This window comes from Mustela nivalis (genome assembly GCF_964662115.1).
Source record: "Mustela nivalis genome assembly, chromosome: 17".
NCBI lineage: Eukaryota > Metazoa > Chordata > Mammalia > Carnivora > Mustelidae > Mustela > Mustela nivalis.
Window position 1 is genome coordinate 30,961,315 of NC_139036.1, and position 25,367 is coordinate 30,986,681.

General features: G+C 51.0%; 1 protein-coding gene and 1 long non-coding RNA gene across 2 annotated transcripts in view; both read left to right on the plus strand.

Annotated features, from left to right (window-relative positions):
• Window positions 1–11,283, plus strand: part of LOC309851153 — a 45,130-nt gene extending 33,847 nt beyond the window's left edge. Inside the window, exons 4-5 of the long non-coding RNA XR_014304658.1 lie at window positions 2,420–3,194; window positions 10,886–11,283. This is a non-coding gene — a long non-coding RNA (uncharacterized lncRNA). The remainder of the gene's footprint in view (window positions 1–2,419; window positions 3,195–10,885) is intronic.
• A 2,489-nt stretch (window positions 11,284–13,772) lies between these two features.
• Window positions 13,773–15,157, plus strand: CCDC182 (coiled-coil domain containing 182). The gene has a single exon (XM_082706021.1). The coding sequence runs from the start codon at window positions 14,361–14,363 to the stop codon at window positions 14,820–14,822; it is 462 nt and encodes a 153-aa protein (XP_082562147.1). The 5' UTR covers window positions 13,773–14,360; the 3' UTR covers window positions 14,823–15,157.
• The last annotated feature ends 10,210 nt before the right edge of the window (window positions 15,158–25,367 follow it).

Consider the following 25,367-nt stretch of genomic DNA (forward strand, 5'->3'; position numbering starts at 1 on the left):
TCCCCAAGTCCTATGAAGTGGGTTTTATTTCCTTCATTTTACGCACAAAAGGACTGGAGACTCAGAGATTAAGAAACGATCTCATGGGCTAGGGACAAGCGGGAGTCAAGATCTGTCCTCAGATCCATCCAGCACCAAATCTCGGCCTTCCACTCCATACTAGGCCACTCCCCCACGGACGCCAGGAGTCTTTATTTAATCCCTAGTAAAGACAGACACCGCACCTGTCAAGTTTGGTCAACAAGTGTTGATTTTCAGAAGTGTTCAGTTTTCAGAACTGATCAGCTGGCTGGGCCATAAAGCCTGTGTCTTTCCCCAAACACGGAAATTACCCTGAGGCACGTTTTCTCCCTAGTGATCACACACCGTCTGGGAGAACAATCCTTTTTAAAAACGAAGCTGGTCACAACCTTGCAGTGGGCAAGTAGGGCCCCGAGTCATCTCACAAATCTTTCTGTAAGGAGCCCTGGAGTGGGGGCGGGATGCGGTGCTCACCGGGCCGTCGTGGTGAAATATTGTATGCTCTGCCTTAAACCCAGTTACAGCAGAAACTTCTATTTCCGATGAGGTCACGGTAGGAAGACGAAATGGTTGGCAGAGGCCTGCGGATGTGGTCAAAAGGAACCGTGTCTGTAGGCATACATAGGTTTTCGGACGTGCCCATTGCGAAGGATAAACCCATTGGCCATCTGCGGGCCGCTGTTTTTTCCTAAGATGAGACGGTCTCAGAAGAATGGTTTTTAAGGTTCCATGCAGACTCAACATGCCGTGATGTGTTTCCACATCAGGGACCACTGAGGACGCAGTAAATTATGATTACGGATTAAAACAGCAATAGCAATTTAGTGAGCCACTTACCACGTGGCAGGCTCAGCTCTCTGCTGCTTTTCTTCTTCACAATGATCTCCTGAGGTTGATGTTCTCATCATTCCCATTTTTTTTTTTAAAGATTTTATTTATTTATTTGATAGAGAGAGATCACAAATAGGCAGAGAGGCAGGCAGAGAGAGAGAGGAGGAAGCAGGCTCCCTGCTGAGCAGAGAGCCCGATGCGGGACTCGATCCCAGGACCCTGAGATCATGACCTGAGCCAAAGGCAGCGGCTTAACCCACTGAGCCACCCAGGCGCCCTCATTCCCATTTTTGAAATGAGGAAATGGAAGGGCACCTGGCCAGCTCAGGGGAGCACGCGACTCTTGATCTTGAGGTTATAGTTTCGAGCCCCACGTTGGCAGTAGCGTTTACTTTAAAAAAAAGAAAACAAACTTTAAAAAGTCAATAAATAAAACGAGGAAACTGGAGATCAGAGAAATTGAGTAGCTTGCTGGAGGTCACACAGCTAATACAGAGCAGAACCAAGATTTGAACTGGGTGGCTTGGCTCCTGAGCTTCAGCTTTGGGCTGTGGTCCAGTGGCTAATATGACCACATGGAGCTCACAGCCCTCCCTGGCCTCCTGCCCCAGACCTCTCTAGCGGCCACACAGAGAATCACTGCAAGCTAGCTGGTCAGGTAGCAAATTAAAAGAAGACAGCATGAAAAGTACGACGGTCACTTGAGACTTGTCTCAGTCCCTTCTCTGATTTCAAGGTGAGGTCGTGGGGTCTAGGATCTCTTGATTCCAATCACTTTCATTGCACTTGGGATGACTGTACCTGCTAACTGGTCCCTTACAGGTTTACAGAATCAGGTCCAGAGCAGGGAGCACTGGTCTGGGAGTCTGAAGAACCGGGCTCTCGAACTGGCTCTGCTTCTAACCAGTGGGGTTAGCTCTGCAAGTTTCCAGCTTCTCCGCGGGTAGATTGCACCCAGGCGGGTAGATTAGATCAGTGTCACAAATCCCAGGTGTGGGGGCCAAAGTGACCCCCCCCCACACAGGTTTTGCTTAGTATGCACGGTGATTTTCTTTTTTGTTTAACTGTGGACACTTAAAACAGGGAGTGTTCACATAGAAGCCCGGGCCCTCCGGAATCTAGCGAAAACCAGGAAGATCTGAAGGATTTGAACGCCCCTTCCCAGCAGGCGACAATGAGTAGAGGATGAGGCCTCAGACCGTCTTGAGAGCTCTGTGGGCCCCACCCCACCCTGGCTTGTCTTTGCTTCTCCGTCCCCACCCCTCCCCAACCCCCGAGCTGGTTTTGCAGCCCCTGGGTGCCCTGTCACCAAGGTCTATCCCATCTAACTGATTCAGGTGTCACAGGGGCTCCCCTGATCTCTATAATTCGGAAGGGCAGGAAAGTGCCCCCTTCCTAGATGACCCCATACAGCGGCCACTAGGATGGGCTCAGTCACTGCCCAGTACGGAGACAGTCACAGCCCCAGGAGAACCGGGCCGCTGTGCGCTTTGTGTCGCCACCATGGTTGCTGGTAGGCAGAAAATCAGGAGAAAACACTCAGGACTTCTTTCTTGTTCTTTTTCAGCACCGGGTCTCGCCTTGACATCCTCCCCTCTCCACCCCCGCCGCCCCCAAAAGAGGGGTCGTGCCCAGGCACTGGATAGACTCCGGTGTAGATTACCAGAATCCCTTTTGGACACATGTCTGCCCGTTCCTATTTGACAAAGCTCCGCTTTCCAGAGATTAATTGTTGTCAAACGCAACTTATTTTCTAATCCTTTCAGGCTCCGCTTAAAACCTTCTGCTTTATTTTACTTCTTTTGATAAAGTCGCTGAGATTTTTTTTCCTTTTTTTTTTATATGGATTTGCCAATGATTGTCCAGTTTGACAAATTGGATTCCTAAAGCTGATTCTTTGAAGAAAAGGATGCAGTGTGACAAGACAAGAAACAGCTCATCCTCAAATCGGGAGGATAAATAAAAAAATAGAAGCAACCCCATTCTCTGGCTTCCCTGCGACTCAAAGGGTGTCTCAGTTGTCACTGATAATCTAATCTTCCGATGATAGGTGAGAAACAGGACAATGGCGACCTAGCCAGGCTGCCGGTGTGATAGGCCTCTGATTAATAGGACTGTCCAAGAAGGCCCCAGCCCCCGGGAAGATGATTAATGACATTTGATGTGAACTCTGACCTCCCCCGGCAAGCACAGAGGGAGAAAAGTCTGCTGCTCAGACAGGATGTGCGTCCCGCAGAAGGTGATTGATTCCTGAAGGCTTTGTGACTCTGAGGGTGCGTGGGGAGCCCCTCGTGGCCCCTTCCTGGGCTCTGACAAACACCCGACCCTGGCAGGGGTCTGCAGTGAGTACCTTTCCCGCGGAGCGGAAGTTTTTTATTATGCCCAGAACACTGTGTCTCAGAAGCAGTTCCCTGGCAAGCCATGGCCAAGCTCTGCTGAGCTGTCTTCCCCAACCCGGGAGATCTTTCTGACCCCTCCCCAACCCGAGTGCCGTGAATCACACCAAAGGGCCTTTAAAAGCCAGGCTCGTCTTTAGACCTTCTTCGGGGTTTTCTACTTGAGGCCCTGGATGGGCACTGGGTGGCTTGGAGCAACCCGGCTTGTGGCAAGAAAGTGTTTCTGTGCTGGCGGGGAGGGGAGCTGCTGAGATGCCCTAGGCTAGCACGCAGAAGGAAAGGGGGCGCTGTGGGAGGGGGCCACCGCTTGGTGTCTGTCAACACAAGGTGTGGGAGGAACCAGCTTGCTTGGCCCTGATGGCTTGGCTGCAGGAACTGCCTCAAATTTGGCAGCTGAAGAGTCTTCTTTGCTTAGTTCTGCAGGCTCACGTACTACCTTGACTCCCCTCAGTGGGAGGGCCCTGAGATAGTCTGGAATGTTTCCTTCCCATCATCAGCCTTTTCTGGCTTTACTGCCTATGCCAGCCCTCATGTCCTTAGTAGCAACCCATGTCACTGGCTGTCCAGGTCTCGGTTGTAATAATGACCAAGCAATTACAGCCTAGAGAAGTGTTCATCGTGAGATCAGCTGAGGACGTGTCCAGCCAGTGATGATCGTGAGGTAGACGTGTGTCTGCCCGTGGGTGTTAGCAGGACCTGAATACTGGTGATCTCCGCTCTTCCTGAGAAGCGTGCCTGGTTGTTGGTACCCCGGTTGTTACTGGCTAGGGGTTGGGGAGCCCTCTGAGAGATGAGCCCGACACAAGACCAGTGGGAGTGAGTGGGAGCCAGCGACATCAGGGACGCCTGACCAGAGATTGGCCGGGCAGGACTTGGCACAACCCTCACTCTCTGACAACACATTTCAGAACCACTGGGTACCTTCTGCATGCTGGATTTGGGGTGTAGACCCTCAGCCGGTGACTTGCCTTCTCAGCCATCCTGGGGGTGGGGGTGGGAGGCTGCTGGCCAGCATGTCCCTGTTGGCAGCGACGCAAGCTTGGCCCCTGCCACGGGAGGGGTGCAGGTGCTTGAAGAGTTGGTGGCAGGTCAGCCTGATCAGATACATACGAATGAAAGATGGACAAAGGAAGCTACCCCTGTAGGACTTCCACACCTAATTCCCCCGGGACCAAGGTGTAGCCTCATGAGGCTGGTGGCTTTTCCGTCTCAAAGGGATAGTGTGTGGGAAGCCCCTGGGCCTGCTATGTGGACAGCACTAAATGAAGGGTAGGAGTGAGTATCGTTATTTTTATGTTTGGTAAATTATTATTATTAATGCGATACTTACAGGAGAATCACTTGACAGTGTACTCAGTCGTGAAGAAGAAGAACAAAATACAGAACTGTATGTGAAATGCTGAGAAAAGTATTGTAACAGGGAGTGTAATTAGGGACTTAATAATTTCTTTTTTAGCTAACTGAGAATGGATTCCCCGCACCACGTGAAGTCTATTGTTTGGTTTCTGCCTGTTGGACTCTCGCTGGGGTTTCAGTAAATCATTATGTGGAGAAGTGGGGGACTCCCTGAAATATAAAAGGCCGGCTGGAGCCTCCCCGAGGAAGGAAGAGAAGGGGAAGCTGCTTGGGCCGCCCCCTTCCCCTCCTCCTGGGCTTCCGCGGTGCCCCGTGATGGCTGACGAGTGGACATTCATGGTGGGTAGACACACTTAGCCAGGATGACCAGGTCAGGGACACGGACGTCCACACTCCCTCAGTAGGCTAGGCCTCCTGAGTTCACTCCTGCCCTGGCCAGCTCTGACCACGAAGACTTCCCTCCCTCCCCGATCACCACATGCTGGGCAATTACACAGGCCAGGACAAATCTGACCCACAGCATTTGACTAGTGCAAGATTCTCAAGAGGAGAGACTAGGGAGGAGGAGAAAAAGCACAGAAGGCAAGACCTATCACGTTTTCTAATCAAGGAAGCAGGTGTGACATGGGTTAAGTTTAAAATCCTCCTCCAGAAGTTTTTGGGGTCTAATATTAGGGAGTCTTAGATATTGATTAGCTCAATGATTTATTATTATTATTATTTTAAGTAGGTTCCTCACCCAGCTTGGAGCCCACTGTGGGGCTTGAACTCACAATCCCAAGCTCGAGACCTGAGATCAAGACACTTAGCTAGACACTTAACCAACTGAGGCACCCAGGTGCCCCTTAGCTTGATGATTTTAAAACTGGCAATCTTCAGAATCATCTGGAGGCTTAGTTAAAACACAGACTGCTGGGCCCCACCTCCCAGAGTGTCTGATTCAGAAGGTCTGGGTTGGGTCTGAGAATTTGCATTTCTAACAAGTTCCCAGGTATGCTGAACGTTGCTGATACAAAGACGACGCTTTGAGAAGTGTTGTTGTAGCTTGTTGGAGAGCATCAGAATGATTTGGGGGATCTTGTTAAAAATATTAATTTCTAGGTCCCCTGTAACAGTCATGATGTGCTTGGCTGCAATTAACACAATGCCAGACAACAGTTATCTGAACAAGAAAGATTCAGTCACATATCAGCTAAACTGGAGGTAGATAATTTGAGGTTTGGTGTTTTATGTTGTAAAAAATGGGGGGAGGGTGTCTTTTTATTTAATTGCTTATCTTAGGCTTGTTGCCTCATGATTGCAGAATGGCTGCCACAGTTCCAACCATCATTTTCTCATACAACTATGTCCAAACCAGGAAAAGAGGCAGGAGCGCCCCCCTCCACTCCCTGAATCTCATTCTTTTACATCAGATAAAATACTTTTCTATATGTCTTTTCTTTACAACTCGTTGGTATGAAGTGTGTCAGAGGCAGCAGCACTGGGGAATGGCATTATTGAATGCATCGATGCATCGAGGCTCACAGCCTGGGGCTGGGTGATGGCTCACCTTACCTGAGCATGTTATTGCCTGATCAAAATAAAATTCTATGACCCAAGGGAGAAAGGAATGTTATTGGGCAGAGACTAATGTGTCTGCCCCAGCTAGGGTGACTTGTCCCAGATCTCTTGGGATAGGTCTGGTTTTAAAATGTAAAGTCTCACATCCCAGGAACCCCCTTAGTTTAGGACAAATCAAGAGGATCGGTTGCTCTAACTCCAGTCTCCCAAGACCTGAATTAGCATCTCTAAAGGGAGAAATCCAGACCTTGAAAATGACTTCTAACACTTTCCCCCAAAGATTGTAATGTATATCAAAGTTTGAGAATCACTGGGCTTAAGTGTCTATGAAGCCAAAACAGAGGACTCATGGTTGATGTATTCCCAGCCAGCTTAGAGCAGGAGGATGTTCCAGACGGAGGGATGTGGGTAAGACGTAGGGCTGGGGGCTCTCACAGGATCTAACTGAACGTTAAGCCTAGGCAGGCCTGGGATCTTCAAACTCCATCCTCTGCCTGCTCCTTGTCCCCGTGAGAAGGGCCCAGGCTACCCTGAAGCCCCCTGCTGTGGGTGGTCTGGAGTCCCGAAGCCACAGAGCGTGTGACACTGGAAACTATAGGTCCCAAGTGCTCTCAGGACAGACAGCCCATCTTAGTTATCTGCTGGAGCAGCGAGCCCCATGCCTGGCTCATCGGAGTCATTCGGAAAATGTGTGTTGAATGAACGAAGGAATGAATGAATGGGGAGGGCTGCACTCTCGAACGAATATAAACTCTAGCCCTTGAGCCCCTAACCATCCCTGTGACAGCCAAGTGCCCAGAGCCAGAAACTCCTCGGCCTCATCTGTGAGCTGGCAGGACCCTGGCTGGGGTGGGAGTGGGACCCACTCCCACCCCAGGTCACAGGATGCCGGCACCCTATCTCCCCCGCCCAGGCCTCGGTGGGAAGCAGTGTGTGTCCCCGCCGCACGGCGCGCTGGGTAACTTTCCGATGGTTTGAGGTCATTACTCATCATTAGGAGTCCTGGTGTCTGGAGTTTTCCAGGTGATCAAAGCTCCTCTGTCTGGAGCAGCCAGGCAGGCCCTGGTGTCTGTCACCAGTAATCCCCCCGCCTCGCCAGGCAGACAGTTAAGTAACCCAGGAAGGAGGGGATTTGGTTTTTAAGCTCAGATAATTCAGCCTGACACCCCGACATGCAGACAGTGGCTCTAGCCCAGCCTGAAGAAGTTGGCCCGGGCCAGAGGGGTGCCGGCCAGAGGGAGCCATAACGCCTTTCAGTGCTGGCTTATTGTAGAGCCCCTGGGCTCCCTCCTGTCCCCACTCTCCTGGGGATGGGGGGCGGCTGGGGGTGGGAAGGAGACTCACACGACACTGGGCCCGTCACCCCGCTTGCAGGTCCTGACAGTTCAGTAAGACTCACCGATTCCTTCCGCGACGGGGAGGAAGGAAGGAGGTTTAGCACAATGGCGTTTTCTGATTTTAAGATGGGGACTAAAAGTTTAGGCCTCTATTTTTTTTTTTTTTTTTTTTTCTGATTGGATCTTTGTGCAAAAAAGCTCGCTCGTGCCGGTCCTAAATGGCGCACATCAAGGTTCCTGCCCCTGTGGAAGGCCGTCGGAGTGACAAGGAAGCCTCCGGAGCTTCTTGGTCTGGGGGATAGACCGGCTTTGCTGAAGAGTTTATGTAAACGTCCAGGTAGCAGCGTCCCGAGGGGTCCTTTAAGAAAATTGGTGTTGAGGGCGAGGGTAGAAGATTCCAACTGGGGTGATGTCGGGCCCTTCCTGGCACACTCTCCGGGCCGCTGTGCCGGCCTGCGGGCTCTGGGGGGGCCTCTCTTCTGTGAGGCTGCTTCTGTCCCAGCTGAGTTCCACGCCCAGCCGAGCGGTGGATGGTGGATGGTGCAAGACAGACGTCAGCACGCCCCAGCACGCTTTGGAGGCCCTCCTGGCACAAGCCTTGGCCTCCGGGGCTGGAGAGGGGCCAGCTCCACAGGGGGCGGAGTGGGGGGAAAGAGGGGGGGCCCCTGCATTTCTCCTGTCCAAGGACCACTCCTGTGTCTTCACACCCACTCCCACCAAGATGTTTTACATATTTTAATTAAAGTGCCGCCCTGGGCTGGCAGAGCCCCTGCTAGATGGCTCCAGTCCGAGCAGCAGGGCCTCAGCGGTGTGAAACGCGCATCCGACCGTGGGCTCCTGCTCTGGAGAAGGCTTTGGCAAGCACCCCCTGAGGCGGGGCCGCTCAGCTTCCAGGAGGGGAAAGGAGCTTGGCGGGTGATGGGCAGGTGGCCGGCGCATCCAGGGGTGGCCAAGGCAGTGGGCTCAGGGATGGGGGAAGGGCTCAGGTAGGAAACGGCACAGACCGTTGCCGAGGACCAGCTGGCTGGTGGGCTGGGGATGATCAGACTCTTGCAGACACACGGCCCCGTGGACACTCCTTATCAGTGTCAAATTATGACAAATGGCCATGGGTAACAGTTGCTGGGTGACAGCTGCCACGTCTCAGAGGGAAGCAGGTATTTTTAGCACTGCGCCTTGGGGCTCTGGCTCCAGGTTAATTAATCATGGGGAACAGCACTGAGTTTGGTGCTCGCTCCTGGGCCCCGCACCCACCCCCCGAGCCTTGTCCCCATTCCCCAGACTGGAACACCAGCCACAGGGGCCGGAAGGCAGGCATAGCTACGGTAGCCCTTGGTGGCCCTCATGCCACATAGGGTACACTGCGGGTACCATCCCATGCCTCTCCACGGCCGGGGCCCTGCACCCCTCCTTCCCTCCTCCTCCTCGGGGCCCCCACTCAGCAGGGCCTTTTAAGTTCCTCCTGCCTGTTCCTGCCTAAAGCCTTCCCACTTGAGCTTCCATTTTGAACATGACTCCCAGGCGTCCTCCCCAGGCCCTCCCCAAATGCCCTCCCTCCCACATGCCCTGCCTGAGAGCCCTGCCCCAGGCTCGCTGGCACGCTGCCCCGTTTACTTGCTTCAGAGCACTTAGCACCAGCCCAAGTCACCTTAATTGTTGACCGTTTCACTTTATTGTCTGTCTCCTTCCAGTGAAGCACCAGTGGCTTGAGAACAGGGGTCTTCTCTATCTTGTTTGCTGACTTAGTGTCCACGGGGAAGGTACTCAGCAAATGTCACCGGAGACGCGCTTGGAAGGATGGTTGGACGAAAGGCGGGATGGGTGGACAGAGGGAAGATCCTTTATGGGATCTAAAATGCACTGTGTCAAGATTGTTGTCATTGATAGGGGTCCATCTGGGGAGACGCTGGCTGTGTCGCCGCATCCTCGCCCAGGCCGGCAGCTGCCAAGGGAGGCCCAGGCCCAGGGGATTCTGGGGAAAGAATATTCTGGCTAGGGCCAACAGCTGTTCTGCTCTAGAAACATCCAACCACATGCTTTTTGGTGTTTGTGCGAGATTGCTCTGATTTTGTTTTCTTTCATAACTCTTTCTTGGGATGGGGAGAGATAGACCCATTTTCAGGATTTCCTAGAAGATCATTTCTCCATGCCACCTGAAGGCTGACATCAGTAATTCATTTGGAGAAATTACGCAGGGGCCTTTCGCCATTTCCTTCTCCCAATAGAACTCTTCTTTGCAGAAGCCCCAGCTGGTTGCCTATCCTCCCCATCTCACTTGGGCACAGAACCCCAATATTATATTGGGAGGCCTTATATTGGGAGGCCGGGGTTTCAGGGAGGTCAGGCTGAGCCCCAGCCCAGAAGGGGACCCTGTAATGTATGTGAGCTATCTTCAGGACCTCTGTCCCCCAGCTGGTGTGTTGGGTGAGAAATGGGGCTGTGAGCAGCTCTGGAGGGTTTCCCTCATCTTGAAAGACATACACAGGGGCATCTGGGTGGTGAAGTTGGTTAAGCATCCAACTCTTGGTTTTGGCTCAGGGTGTGATCTCAGGGGCATGAGATCAAGGCCCCACATTGGGCTCTGTGCTCAGTGCAGAGTCTACTTGAGACTCTTTCCTTCTCCCTCTGCACCTTGTGCTTGTCTATCTTTACACAAAGCACAAAGCTTGTATATCTTTATACATCTTTAAGTAGATGTATCTTAAAAAAAAAAAAAAAAAAAGGAAGAAAGAAAGGAAACATATGAAGGGGCACCTGGGTGTCTCAGTTGGTTAAGCATCTGCCTTTGGCTCATGTCATGATCCAGGGTCCTGGGATCGAGCACCGTGTCAGACTCCCTGCTCAGCGGGAAGCCCGCTTCTCCCTCTCCCTCTGCCCCCTGCTTGTGCTCTGTCTCTTGCTGAAATAAATAAAGAAAGAAAGAACATACATGAAGGAATGTACCTGAGACATGTCCTATTTCCTGATCCTCAAAAGGATCAAGTTTATTTTGTACGCAGAGTCAGAGCATGGGGAGGGCACACGTGGCAGAGGCTGGGGGAGGCTGATGACCCAGATGGTTTCCATTCTCAAAGGGTGGGCAGAGCCCAGCAGGAATGTGCTTCAAAGCAGCGGTGCCCACCCCTGCACCTCCTAAAGCATGCCCACCCCTGAGACCCTATCCATTCCGGTTGTCTGATTCTCAGGGGGGAGGGGTCTGGATCTCTGTGGAGTTGATACCCTCCTGCCCTGGCCCCCCATTGTTTTGAGACACGGGGAGCCTGTGAACTGTGGAAACAGACCAGGGGCAGGGAAACCCTCCTGACAGTGGCCCAGAAATGCCTTGCTAGAGATGCCCTTGCTGTCCTGAAGGGCCCCAGTTGATCTGTTCCCTTCCTTTCCTAGGACTGGAAGGAAATTGGTGAGGAAACCACAGCCCTGGATGATAACTCTTCTTCGGGGAGGAGCACATTCAGAGCACGTGCACATCGGGTTGTCCCAGCTGAGGACTCTCCGAAGGTTCCAGAGGTCTGGGGTCTTCTACGGACAGAGTGCTCGTTCTCCCTCAACCTTGCTGAGGCTCTTGTGGGAGCGGCCCTCCCTGGCCGGTTCCGGGGAGCAACGAACCGAAAGCTCCTTAAAAAGCACCAGGGAGATTGAGAGATTGCCATTCCTTCTTAACTGTTGCTACTTTGCTTTCACAGTTCAGGTTATGACCTCCACCATTCCCTCTAGGGGACAGAGAGAAAGGGGCAGAGTCTCCAAATCAGAGAGAAAGAGGCACAAATAGAAAAAGACACTTTGGGGCGCCTGGGTGGCTCAGTGGTTTGGGCTGCTGCCTTTGGCTCGGGTCATGATCTCAGGGTCCTGGGATCGAGCCCCGCATCGGGCTCCCTGCTCCGCAGGAAGCCTGCTTCCCTCTCTCTCTCTCTGCCTGCCTCTCTGCCTACTTGTGATCTCCGTCTTTCAAATAAATAAATAAAATCTTTAAAAAAAAAAAAAAAGACACTTTAAAAAATGACAGAAACCAGAAGACAGACCCACATTATTTCTTTCAGTGATTCAAAAAAAGTACTCATGGAGAACCTACTATGTGCGGGACTGCACACCAACCCTTAATGGACACATCACAAGACGGAAGCCGGTCCACACCAGCTCCACAGACCCTCCGCGGGATTTTGGGCAAGAGAATAAAGAGCATGCTATTCCCTCTAAGGCCAGTAGGTGGCGCCATGTCAGAGGGAAAGTTAGGGTAGTCGCTGGATTTGATAGCCACCTATGGACATAAATTCAATTTCATCTAGTTCTCTGAGTGCCATTATATGCAGGGCAACAGGCAGGACACTCGAGGGTACATAGGATGAGAAATGCAGGGAGCCTGGTGGCTCAGTTAAGCTACTGCCTTTAGCTCATTTTGTGATTCTGGTCTTCTAGGATTGAGCCCCATCTGGCTCCTTGCTCAGCGGGGAGTCTGCTTCTCCCTCTCTCTCTCTGCCTGCTACTCCACCTGCTTGTGTTTCTCCCTCTCTGTCAAATAAATAAATAAAAATTCTTAAAAAAAAAAAAAAAAGGATGAGAAATGTACGCTCGCTGTCATCATGGAGTTTATTGTGCTCTTGGGGACCAGAAGCATAAGCTCCCAGGTCACAAAAAAGGTGAAAGGGGCAAGTCCTCAGGAATGGTTCAAAGGAAAGTCTGCATGGATCTTAGGACCAGAGACTGCAGAGAAGCCATCTCCCACCTGCTCACATTGTATCAGAGGGATCAGAGAAGGGAGGTAGGTGACTGACCCATGGTCCCACAGCAATTTCAGACTCCCAATCTGCTGACTCCTACAACAGTGCTCTTTTCACCAAACATTCTGCCTCAGTAACTGGGGCTGCTGCCCCACCTTGAGATTTAAAATACTGCCTTAGTTTTGCCATTACCTCTCAAAATGCCCCCTTTCTGATGCCTCCTGCAGGGCACTCCAGCTAGGTCAGTCCTCGTCTCAGGGACAGCAGCTGTCCTCATTAAACATCCTGTGGTGCTGGGGTCCCCTTGCACCACTCACGAGCACTGACTGTGTGCACCTCTACCTGGAGGTGCTCAAAAACGGCCGTGGTGGGAGCAGTCACACCATGGAAATTGGCAACAGCTATAAATCAGAACCTTCCCCTTGCCCCCCACCTCTGCCCACCACCCAGGATGCTGCACACTACTGAATTAGCATCCCTGCTTTATAGGGGAGGTGAGGTCGTCTGCCAAAGACACACAGCTTATAGGTGGTGGAGCTGAGACCCCTCCCGGGCAATTTGTCCTGGGGTGCTTAGCTTAGGGCAAAACCAGGAGAACCCAGAGCCCTTGGATGCTTGGATGCAGAGGTCTAGGCTAATCCTTGGTTTCTTGTGTGGGTGCTACCCATGGTCGCATCATTAGCGTGATGTTAATATTGGAACAAGAAGCAGTTTGGGTAAAATGGAACTAGTCCAGCTTCGGATAGACTGGATTTGAGGCACGGTGTTGGAGATGCTCACACGTGGAGGCTAGGAGAGAGAAGTCGGTGCAGGACACTGAGACAGGCAGGATAGAGGTCTGTTCTTGACTCAACTGACAAAAGCTAGCTAGAAACATTTTCCTTTCTTAGGGTATTCAGGTAAGAAGTGCGAGATTCACCCTTTGTACGTTTCTCATCTGTGTTGACACTGAGGCATGACCCAGCAGGACAGGAGTGGGGCGCTGGGCACTTGCTCCACTTGCTCCCCAGTCAAGGTGCAGAGTGAGCACTCAGTAATTGCTGAATAAATGAGGGAATAACCTGATTTCACCCCACACAAAGCCGACTCAGCACTGCCGTGGACCACACATTAAAACCTAAGTATATGCCTCGTAACTTCTAAGATGATCTAGAATGCTAGCATTGTTATAAGAGTATGGATGTGGGGGGCACCTGGGTGGCTCAGTCGGTTAAGTCGGTTAAGCCAAGACCTTTGGCTCAGGTCACGATCCCAGGGTCCTGGGATAGAGTCCTATGTCAGCCTCCTTGCTTGACGGGGAGTCTGCTTCTCTCTCTGCCTGCCGCTGCCCCTGCTTGTGCTCGCTCTCTCTCTCTCGCAAATAAAATCTAAAAAAAAAAAAAAAAGAGTATGATTTGAAATAAAAAATTACTTTTTCTCCTTCTTTTCCTTCTTCGTCGTCATCTTCTTGTTTTTCAGCATTTTTAGAGCTGGAAGTGAGCTTAGGCATCATCTCTTACAATGACCCATGCTATTTCTTGTGCCAAGGTATCTGGAAGGACAAAGTCCTAGGTCAAGAAAAGAGCGTGAATTAAGTGCTTCAGGAGGAAAGGCTGTGCAGACTTTAGAAGGTCTGAGATGGCCGAGAAGCCAGTTTGCCTGTGAGGAGCAGAGGGCCAGAGACCGTTGCGTGGGAGAGCACCCCTGCCTGGCCTGGCTCACTGGCCCGGCCTGCCTTGCGCTGTCCTGTTCGCTGCCTGGCTTTGGGCCTCGGTGTGTCCCTCCAGTAAAAGCAGAGACTGCACTCTGGTTCTGGGAGGGGAAATGAGTCGATGAAAATCCACGTAATAGGAAGACCGCTTGGGCAGATGAGCAGAAATAGCCCTGGATACCAACCAAGGAGGCTACAATATGCAAATGAGTCGACTGTGGCTTTCCTCCTGGTTGGCTGAAGGGGCCCCGACATCACAATGCGCGGGGGTTTCTCCACTCCAAAGGATTGTCTCTAGCCAAAAAAAAAAAAAAAGAAAGAAAGAAAGAAAAAAGAAAAGAAAGAAAGAAAGAAAAAGAAAAGGAAGGAAAGAAAAAGAAAAAAAAGAAAGAAAAATCCACAGACCAGACAGGTCTCTTAGCTCCCTCTCTTTGTCCGAACAGGAAGAGAAGCGATGGAACCCCTCTACCATGCTGGGTCCATCCTCATGCAGGTGAACACCTTACAAGGGAAGAAGATGGTGGAGAGCGGCCTCCAGTCTGGAGACTTCTCCCTCCCTCAGTCCTGGCCTTCCTGCCTCCTGCCCCCGGCTGACCTGGAGCTCCTGCAGCAGAAGGTAGCTGGGGTGCAGCGGGAGCTGGAGGACTTTAAGAAGGAGGCGCTGAAGGCCATCCGTTACCTGGAGGACGCCTTCTGCGAGATGAACGGCGAGCTGGCACAGCAGGAGGAGCAGGTGGCCCGCGTGAAGCAGCGGCTGAGGGAGGAGGAGGACCGGGGCGTCGTGCGCAACAAGGTCCTCACCTTCCTGCTGCCCCGCGAGAAGCAGCTCCGGGAGCACTGCAAGCGGCTGGAGCGCATGCTGCTGGGCTCCGGCCGGGACGGGCTCGGCGCCCCCAGGAAGATCCAGACCGACTGATGCCTCCCCCCGCGGGAGCCCAGCTTCCAGCGGAGCAGCCGAGCAGAAGATTTTGTTTTCAGTGGAAGGACCAACCCTAAGTCCCCGTCCATTCGCTTCCCCTCCCCATGTCCACTGCTTTCCTTCTACCTCAATAACACCTTGCTGAGAGGCGAACAGGCCCCCGTATGTTCTTTGGTGAAGCTCGTTTGCCCAGCATCATCACAGAAGGAGGCGCCCCACCCCTCCGGCTTTCAGACACCTGTAACTTTCACCGTTAACTGGTTTCCTGTTTGTAATGGTCATGTCGCCCAAATGTATAACATGGTTGTTTTTAATCTTCTTAAATTGATGTGTTGAACAGATCTACCTTTCTTTTCATGACTCAAGGCTCTCCTGGTCGTTACTCGATGATGCATGGTCCCCTGAGAGGGGTCGGTCGTTCCCCGGAGTCCTGACCGGAATTCCGAGTACTGTCCTTCTGTGGTTCACATCCCCGCCTAGTGGGCTTGTCTGCCTGCTTTCCTAGTTAGACCGCCCTGTCTCACCTGTGTTTGCTGATTCTGGCGCAGCTGAACTTCCTTCGCATTTAGTCTGGCCGAAGAGATCAGACACAGCTCATTAGGGCTGGGGTGGGTGGGGTCCGGAGAGTTTCATGCACGGAGGCACCGAGCCTCAGACCCCGTGAGTGGGTGGGTTCCAGAGAAGGGCCGCTGGCTTTCACGCCTGACCCATGGAGCAGAACCGGTTACGGTGCCCAGACTTGTCTCAGGCCGTGTCCACACACCATCCCCCTTCTTCTCAGGCCCCTTTGGGCGCAAGTGCCGCTTCCCCATTGTGCCCAGGGGGAGGCTGACTGTAGTTCAAGGCCGGTCGTCCGTGCTCATCACCCTGCTGCCCGTTTGGAACCATACCAGGCTCTTCATGGACTTGCTCTTCTGGTGACTTGGGGCTTCCTTCACTGTCACTGTGTCTTTTAGTTCCAGTGAGACTCTGGTTCATCGAGTTGCATATCCTCTCTGTGGTCCCCCCACCAAATGCTGCCATGTAATGGGTTTCTCCCCAAAACCGCAGAAGTAAGAAGTGACTCTCGAGGCCAGAGTGTGCTCCGGAGCCCAGCGGGGCCTCTGTCCTCCCAGCCGGGGTCTCATAGCCTTGCCGGAACCCTGTGACATTCTTCTTCAGCCCCATCTGCCCTCCTGTTTCAGAGAATCACTCCCAACAAGATTCGGGCAACTTGAACCCCCACAATGATCTTCACACAAGGCCCCATGATCCCCTGCTGATAGCTCTGTCCACCGGTCACCGTCCACCCTGAAGGCTGCACCCCTGTTTTAACTCCAGACTGCTTCTGCCTTGGAAGGTACAGCTGAAGAAATAGTAATACGGACACTAGCGACATTCCCATCACCGCCGGAGCTACGGTTGTCATGCATGAGCTGTGTTTCAGGCCCCAGGCTCGGCCCCTCGAAGGCAGGTACGGCTCCAACCTTCACTTTCAGACTCCGAGAAAGCCCCAGCTCCGAGAGGCTAAGTTGCCCAAGGCCACATAGCTGACAAGTGGTAGAGCTGAGATTTGAGCCTAGGAATGTCTAACTCTAGAGGCCTTGCTTGTTTTAACCACTGTGTAGTATTTGGGGAACTTTAGGAGTGTCTGCTGAGCTCTGCTTGAGTATACAAGGGGAGCTTCGTGATCTTGCTAAGGTGAGCTCTGTGAGAAAGGACCGTATTACAGGGTGTGTGTGTGTGGGGGCACTCCTATACCTTTAGAACTTGTGCGGGACACCCGTGTGTGTACAAATGTGTCTTTGAAGGAGAACTTGATCGGCTACATAGAAGAAGGGCTTTAAAAGAATCAACTTCTGGGGCCCCTGGCTGGCTCAGTCAGTAGAGCAGGTGACTCTTGATATTGGGATTGTGAGTTCAAGCCCCACATTGGGCACTGCACTCACTTAAAAAAAAAAAAATCAGCTGCTTTGTACAAGAAAACTGGTTCTAATGCGAATTCATGTGAAAAGGGCTTTGCGTCAACTATAGGTTCAGTGGGTAAATATGGTTGCTCAGGATTGACGGTGTTTGTGGGAATTCTGGGAGGTAAAGGAGCCCAGGCCAGAGACCAGGAGAGACCAGGTATAAGCTTCCAGTTGTCCCTTCCCCTCCTAGCAGAGCTGAGCCCCTCTATGGCTGACCTTGCTTACTCAGCCTCTAGCCCCTCCCAAGGTCAGGCTGATACAGCTTGGCAGGGGCTCTGGCTGAATCATGTGATTAGCATTAACTATCTGGCGAGGCCCAAGGCCCGAGTAAAACAGAGAGCGTCTTATCAGAGAGCAGAACGCAGGGACTTGCTTAGAGGTTATCTCCCAGGGCCTGTCAGGGGCCAGACCTTTCTTGGAACGTGCGGGATTGGAGCATCTCACAGCTGCCGAGCTTCTCTCTACCTCGGGCCCACAAACGGCCCCCATGGTACATTTTGTTTCCTCTGCGGGACTGAAACCAGCTTCCCAAAAGAATCTGTCTTTTGTGGCTATTACCCGCCCAGAGAATTCGTTCATTCTAAGCCTTCTCCTAACTGTTGGAGGGGACCCTGCTTCCAGCAGCTGTAATAAACTGTAGTCATGTGTGTAACAGCTTTTCTTACTCTGCAAAGAGTTCTAGTGAATCACTGAACTTGAGTGTGGTCTCGGGGACCCACGACACCATGTCGGATGCACTTGACGTTTCATCCACAATCACCTCGTGAGCATGGCACTGTTATCCCTGTGGCAGATGCAGAAACCGAGGCACAGAGGGTACGTACCGAAGATGTAGAGCAGGACTACCATCCCACACCAAAGCAGGGGACTTGCAGTGATGGGCTGGCTCCCTTTCCTGGGAGGTGCCATAGGGACGGCCCTGAGACCCTCCCAGGTCAAGGAGTCATCCGTGACGTGGAGGAAGAGGAGGAAGAGGCAGGAGGCTTGGAGAGCTCAGGTGCACCTGTGTCCAGGTTGGGTTAGACAGGCGCCCTACCCGGAGACTGGTCCAAGATTTGAGCTTCCAGCCGTGAGTGTGTCTGTTGGGTGGCAATCAACCCCATCTGCCACAACCTCGGCCTTACCTTTTCTATTTAATAGATACCGATGGTTGGGGTGCCTGGGGGTTCGGTCAGTTAAGCGTTTGCCTTCGGTTTGGGTCATGATCTCAGGGTCGTGGGATCGAGCCCTATGTCAGGCTCTGGGCTCAGAGGGGAGTCTGATTGGGATTCTGTCTCTCCCTCTCCCTCTGCTTCACCCCCAATTGCGTGGGTGCTCTTTTAAATAAATAAATCGATGAAATCTAAAAAAAACCAAAAAACAAAAAACAAAACTGAATGGTTTTTCTCCCTGCCAATAGCCATAGTTCTCAAACGCTTGTACAAGCTACAATACTCTGCTTGCTGCTTCTGGGCAACTTCTGGCCCATAGAGGGCTCCTGAGATCTTACTACACATGGTCCCACCTAAGGGCGCCTGGCTGGCTCAGCTGGTTCAGCAGCTGACTCTGGATTTCAGCTCAGGTCATGATCTCAGGGTCGTGGGACTGAGTGCAGTGGTGGGTGCTCAGCAGGGATCTGCTTGAGATTCTCTTTCTCCCTCTCAAACAAATAAATCTTAAAAAAAAAAAAAAAAAAAAAAAAGACACATTGGCTCCATATTAGGAAAACCTGTGGCAGCCAAGGGAGCACTCCCTGGGACCCCCCCCAAGTCCTGTGTCTGCTGCAAGCTGGGAGCTCAGGTGAGGGGCAAGATGGCTGAGTGCAGGAGAGCTGAACACGTAGCCTTTCCCATGGGAAGCGACAAAGTTCAGCTGCCACAACTTCAGTTTTCCTGACAGCTAGCACCGGGAAGGAGAAGGCTCTGAGGGACAGCAGGGCTGGGCAGAGTTGGGTGGTGTGGGTGGGAAGCAAGGGTGTGGGTCTGGGCATTTTCTTCATTCCTCATGCAGAATGTGGCCTCCTGTTCCGATCCAGTCCATTTAGTAATTCCTGAAGTGCTAAGAACATCAAGCATTGGCCATCGTTCCTGCCCCTTGGACTTTCATCAGGTGTAGATCTTTCCTTGTTTCTCCCTGGAAAAACAGTTGGGCAGCGTCTCAACATGTTGAGCATAGAGTTATCATGTGACCCAGCAATTGCACTTGTAGGTATGTGCCCAATGAACATAAGTCCGCACAACACTTATATGTGAATGTTCATAGTATTAGTCGCAATAGCCCGAAAATGGAATCACCCAAATGTCTGTAAAGGGATAAATAGGGTGTGGTACAACCATACGCCAGAATGTTATTTGGCCATAAAACAGGAAGGAACTACTAATCATATAGTACTGTGCTAAGCCAAGAAGCCAGTCGTGGAAATCCATATGTTATAGGACACCATTTATGTGCAAGGTCTGCAACAGGCCAATCTGTAGAAACAAAAGGCAAATTAGTGAGTGCCTGGGGCTGTGGGGTTGGAGGCATAGGGACAGCGACTGCTAGTGGGTATGACAAACGGGCTCTAAGGTCTCTGTGCACTTTAAATAGGTGAATCATATGCCAAGAGAATTATATCTCAATAAAGTTGTTAAAAAAATAAAGTGGAAGTACAAATACACAGTGGAAAAAACAGAAATGATGCTATGATTTACAATTCCAATCCCTTTTAATATTGAGAGACACAAATCAAGACTAGGATTTTTTTATTTTTTTAAAGATTTTATTTATTTGTCAGAGAGAGCACAAGCAGCAGGAGCAGAGGCAGAGGGAGAAGTGGCCTCCTCACTGAGCAGGGAACCTGTTGTGGGACTCAACCCCGGGACCCTGGGATCAGAACCGGAGCTGAAGGCAGACGCTCAACCAACTGAGCCACCCGGGGGATCAAAGACTAGGATTATTTAAAATTGTTTTTATTTTATGGACATTCTAGAGCCTCCTGGACTCCAGGATTTACTTGGATAGCATATGTAAAAAGTGCACATAACAGGTGCATCACAAATGATAATTGAACCCAAACAACAAGCAAGGCATAAAATGTTACGATCGATGACCTTGACTGACCTCCACCATCTCCAAGAAGTCTCAAGAGTGTGGCAGTGTGTGGAAGACATTCTGTTGTGCCCAGCTGCATGCCTGACTCCCTTCTCCAGGGTCATGGGAGACGGAAAGGCTAGGTGGAGATCAAGCCCCGCTGCTCCCTCCCAGCCTGGAAGATACCTTCTCTGGGGTAAAGACAGCATCTGGACTATGTCGCCCAACATGCTGTCTGCAGCTGTCACGTGACCAGGAGCCAGTAAAGACATCTTATTCAGAGGTCTTTTCTCTGGCATGTCTTGTTTCCAAAGGCTTTATCTGGTGAGATCTCTTGGTTGACCTCTTGCTTATCTCATCTTCCTTTGGATTTCCTTTCAACAGCAGGAAGGGGTCCTGAATAGGCATTCCAGCTCTCAGACAGACCACCCTGGTTTGAGTTCCAACCCTGCCCTCAGCTTCTGTACAGCACAGGGATGTGACTTTACCCCTGCAGCGCCGTCCAATAGAACTTACTGTGATGACGGAAATATTCTAGAATTCTGAGCTGTCAGATTTCCCTGGTACCCATGTCTGGCTATTGAGCTCTTGAAACGTGGTGAGTGAGATTTAGGAACTGAATTTTATAAATTTTATGTAATTTTAATTAATCGTATGTGGCTGGTGGCAAGCCTCAGTTTCCCCATATTCCCACGGGGATAACAGCACTGCCTACCTGGTTGGGATTGTTGGGTGAATTAAGAGAGGAAATATACGTATGGCAGGATAATTGACTGAGATTTTATTTTTTTAAATTTTTTTTAATTTATTTATCAGAGAGAGAGAGAGGGAGAGAACGAGCACAGGCAGGCAGAGAGGCAGCAGAGGCAGAGGGAGAAGCAGGCTCCCTGCTGAGCAAGGAGCCCGATGTGGGACTCGATCCCAGGACGCTGGGATCATGACCCGAGCCGGAGGCAGCTGCTTAACCAACTGAGCCACCCAGGGGTCCCTTGACTGAGATTTTAAATACAGTTTGGTTCCCTAACCCACAGATAGGCTGTGTTCCCTGCCGCAGGGACTCTTGTTTGTGGGACCCCCAAACAGATGTTTTGAGAAACCCAGAAGGGAATCTTGGCATTTGTGCTCAGAAGCGTAAGTTACGGAGAGAAATTATGCTGGATCAGTCCAGAGTGCAAGGTGTTGGAATTGCAGAAGGTGGAGGCAGAAGCCAGGTCAGGAGGCTGGATCTTTGCATTCAGCCTGGTGCACTGGGCTGGGTGTGAGCGAGCAAGGGGCTCCTGTCCTCAGGGCGAGGTAGGCTGCGTCTCTCTCTCTCTTCATTCGAAAGCACAAAGGGAGTTCCTTTGGGGGATAGCCGGCATGTTGTCATTTGGAAAGATAGTCAAGTCAAAGCTCACAGGGACTGAGGTTTAAAACCAAGGTCCAGGGCACCTGGGTGTCTCAGTGGGTTAAGCCTCTGCCTTCGGCTAAGGTCATGATCCCAGGGTCCTGGGATCGAGCCCCGCATTGGGCTTTCTGCTCAGCGGGAAGCCTGCTTCCCCTTCTCTCTCTCTGCCTCTCTGCCTACTTGTGCTCTCTGTCTGTCAGATGAATGAATAAAAATCTTTAAAAAAATAAATAAATAAAACCAAGGTCCAAGTGGAAATGTTACCTCCCCGGGCTCGAATCGGGACTTTGAGGTTGCAGAGTCCGAAGGTCAGAGCTGGGAGCCCTAGCCCCAGAAAAAGAAGAGATTTCTGCCATGGGCCAGCAGGGCTTCAGACACAGGATGGGGATTCCAGCTAGTCTAGAGTGGATGCTTTGACTTTCAGACATCCATCCTCATCGGAAAGGTTCTCAAGGACGCTCGACAAGTGGGGGTGTGAGAGAGATGGGGAAGGCAGGCCCCGTGCCTGACACACTGAGAGAGGACTGAAGTGTGTTCGTGGTTCCAGTGTCCTTGGCGTGTGTCTGTCACCCTCCCGCCGGGTTATTGCTTCAGGAAGGAGAGCATGGCCCCATTTCTGGGTTTGACAGTTCTGGTGGAGTCAAACTTGTCTCTACTAAATAAATTAGATCTCTCCAGGGCAGATCAATATTTAATGTGGGGTTTAAAAAGACCGACTCAGGAAATGAGTTTAAAAGTGGAAAATTTGCCTTAGGTAGCAATTTCTGAAATACGGCGGTATCAGGGGACAGATTATTCAAACCCAAGCCGTGGATAATATAAAAACAGTTGAACAAACCAAGTTCTGCTTCCTGAGCATCGGTGACTCTGAATCCCCAGCTCTCTTGCGTGCTCCTCACAGGGCGTTAGTGTCAGCTGGAAGAGGCCATCTACTGTGACAGTCTCTTCCAAAGATGGCCAACTCCTGCACAGTGGCCTCCTCCCTCACCTGTGGCAGACATCACTAATCAATCCCAGGCTTCTCTCCTTTCCACTTGGAGGCAGACTCATTTTTTTTCTCAACACCGCACTCCAGGCAGCCACCATCTATCAGCCAGCCTGCATGTAATGTGAAATTTATTTCCCACCCTCCCCTAGTCCAAAATCCTCACTTAACAGAGGAGAAACTCAAGGTTACACAGTGAGTTAGGGGGCTGTCTAGGACCAGGGTCCGCTTGAGCAGACGTCTCCTGCTGAGAATGCATGAGAGGTTAGGGTTCCATCAGAGATCCTTTTACTGATTCCTCTGTGAGCAGCACAGGGCTTTCCCAGAGTGGCACTGAATGCTTTGTTCTAGAGCTAAAACTGTAGAATTTCACAGCTAGAAAGCGGCTTAATGGTCGTCTAGTTCTGCTTGTTCTGTCATGGGAAAAATGAAACCTCAGAGAGGTCAAGTCACCTGCCTAAAGACACACAGCTGGTTGCTCTCTTCTCTCCATCAGTAATATGCCTTCTGATTCTGGAGCTCTCATTCTGAGGCCTTGGACAAATCACTCCAATGTTTGGACCTCCAGCAGTTAAACCCTCAGTGCCTAAGACTTTCAAAAAGTGTGCACAGTAATAAATATACAGCATCTTTTTTGATATATATAATTTTTAAAGATTTAATTATCTATTTGACAGAGCACAAGCCAGGTGAATGGCAGGCAGAAGGCAAGGGAGAAGTAATCTGCCTGTAGAGCAGGAGGAGCCCCCATGGGGAATCTGATCCCAGGACCCCAAGATTACAACCTGAGCCGAAGGCAGTCACTTCACCAACTGAGCCATCCGGGCACCGCTATTTTTGGTATATTTTGATGTTTACATGGATATGTTCAGATTTAGCTTTCTAATAATATTTTGTTTGGCGGATGCAAAAACTGGTTTGTATTCTCTAAACAAATAGTAACTAGGAAACTAGATTTGTGCTGGTCCATGGAGAGGTGTCTGTTTTCCGTGAACATCTTTTCAAAGACTTTTTTTTTTTTTTTTGTATGCACATGTGAGCAGGAAAAGGATGGTCCCTAGGGGAGAAAAGAAGCCTTCTCTCTCCAGAGTGGATGGGCAGTGCCAGGTTTAACGTGACTGGTGTGGCCTCCATTTTCCCATCCACAAAATGGCAAGGGTGATAGTTTTCCTCCCAAGTTCAGAGGCAGATCATAAAGGTCAAATGGAATAATGTCTGGGAAGGACTTTTTGAAAAGTAAGGGATTATTGTGACAGGCAAAGGGGACGAAGCTGGCAGATGGAGGCGAGCTTCTCAGGAGCGAGAGGCGGGGACAGGGGGCAGCGAAATAAGAGGCTGCCTTGGCATCAGAACGCGGGCAAGAATTTCCATGCCCTCATTACCATGGCGCTCCTGTCAGACTGAACCAACCTCTGCTTTACTGCTCGACGTGCTGTGATATTTTAGGAATGGCAGCCCAAAGGAACACCACGTTTGAAAAAGGTCGCTTTCCTGAATTTGCCACCGGGCATTATTTTTATGCCACTGTGCTGTTACCCAACTTCAAAATATATATCATATTTATATTGCCTCTGCTAAGCATATATTTTTATTTTATTGCTTACCATGTGGGTGACATTTGGTTATTGAATGTCTGGAGAATTGGACCCGGTTGTGGTGGTTGTTTTCATCCTTCCTTTCGTAAGTGCTTGCTCTGATGTATTAATCTTTACAAAAGGAATGAGACAGGGACACATAAGCATTCGCACTCACACACACACTAATCACATTGCCATTTTATCTCACTTTGCGGGTGTGTGGCTACATTTATAAGAGCCGACAGATCTGAAATAGGTGGTCTGAACTGATTCAGATGGGGAACGATGAAGCCCGCAGCCTCCTGGGGTAAAGGCTGAGGGAGAGAGCGAGAGAGGGAGTGAGAGAGCGAGAGCGAGAGAGAGAGAGAGAGAGAGAGGGAGGGAACGAGAGAGCACCTTTTGTCTTGTTTGTGAAGGACACACCAGGCAAGAGGCAAGGATGGAGCCACGGTGAGCCTGGGCTGGAGGCGACCCTGGGGATATATTTATAGGTCTATAAAAATATAGACATGTGTTTTATAGATATTTTATATCTTCTATATTCATCTATCTATCCAGCACCGCCCATAATTCCTGATCCGGGGCTCCGTCAATGGTTACTGCACTAAGGAACCAAAGAATGGCTCTATCAACCATTTTTTGAGGTTGTACCCTGTGCGACAGGTTTTACGTGCCCTCTCTCTCAGTGCCCCCAGCATTCCCACCAAGCAAGGTCGCGATTTCGAATTTAAAAAGAAAGGAAACCGGGCTCCTCAGAGAGGGAGACGTAGAACTGTCATATGACCCAGCAATTCCACTCCTGTTTTGGGTGGGTACCCAAAGGAATTGAACGCAGGGATGCAAGTGCTCGTACCTGAGTGTGACAGCAGCTTTATTCACAATGACCAAAAGGTGGAAACAGCTCACGTGTCCCATCTGCAGACGCGTGGATAAGCAAATTGTGGTCTACTGTGCAATGGAATATCATTCCGTCGTAAAAAAGAATGAATTGCCGATAATAACATGACAAATAGCCCATTTATAGGAAATGTCCAGAATAGGGAAAGCTATGGAGAGAAAGCAGATTGGGGCTTGCCAGGGACAGGCGTGGCATGATGGATTTGAGGGAGGCTCACTGTGGGGTCATTAAATGTCTGGAACCAGCTGAAGGTGGTGGGTGCACTACACCATGAACGGACTACGTGCCGCTGAACTGTCCACTTGCAGACAGGTTATTTGATGGTATGTGAATTTCACCTCCATTTTAAGAAGGGAAACTGGGTCTAGAGGGTGTGGCAGGTCGGTGACATCCGCAGCCCTGATCGCCCTCCTTGCTGTGTCCTTGCCACTTGCACTGCGGCTTTACAAGCCTCTTCTGTTCTGACTCTGGACTTGGCCAAATGACCCTCTGATCAATGGGACGGCAGCGAACCTAATGGAGAGGCTTGGAAAAGCCCACATGTGTTTCCACTCACTGTCTTGGACTTAAGCACCGCCAGGAGAACAAGCTCAGGCTAGGCTTCTGGAGGATGACATGGAGCCGAGCCCAGGCGTCCCGGCCAAGGCCATCCTACACCAGCCAGCCCCAGCCAACCTGCCAGCTGCCTGCCGATG

Bases quoted from the DNA above. Each gene is read 5' to 3' on its own strand.
- CCDC182 (XM_082706021.1), top strand. From the start codon at position 14,361: ATGGAACCCCTCTACCATGCTGGGTCCATCCTCATGCAGGTGAACACC.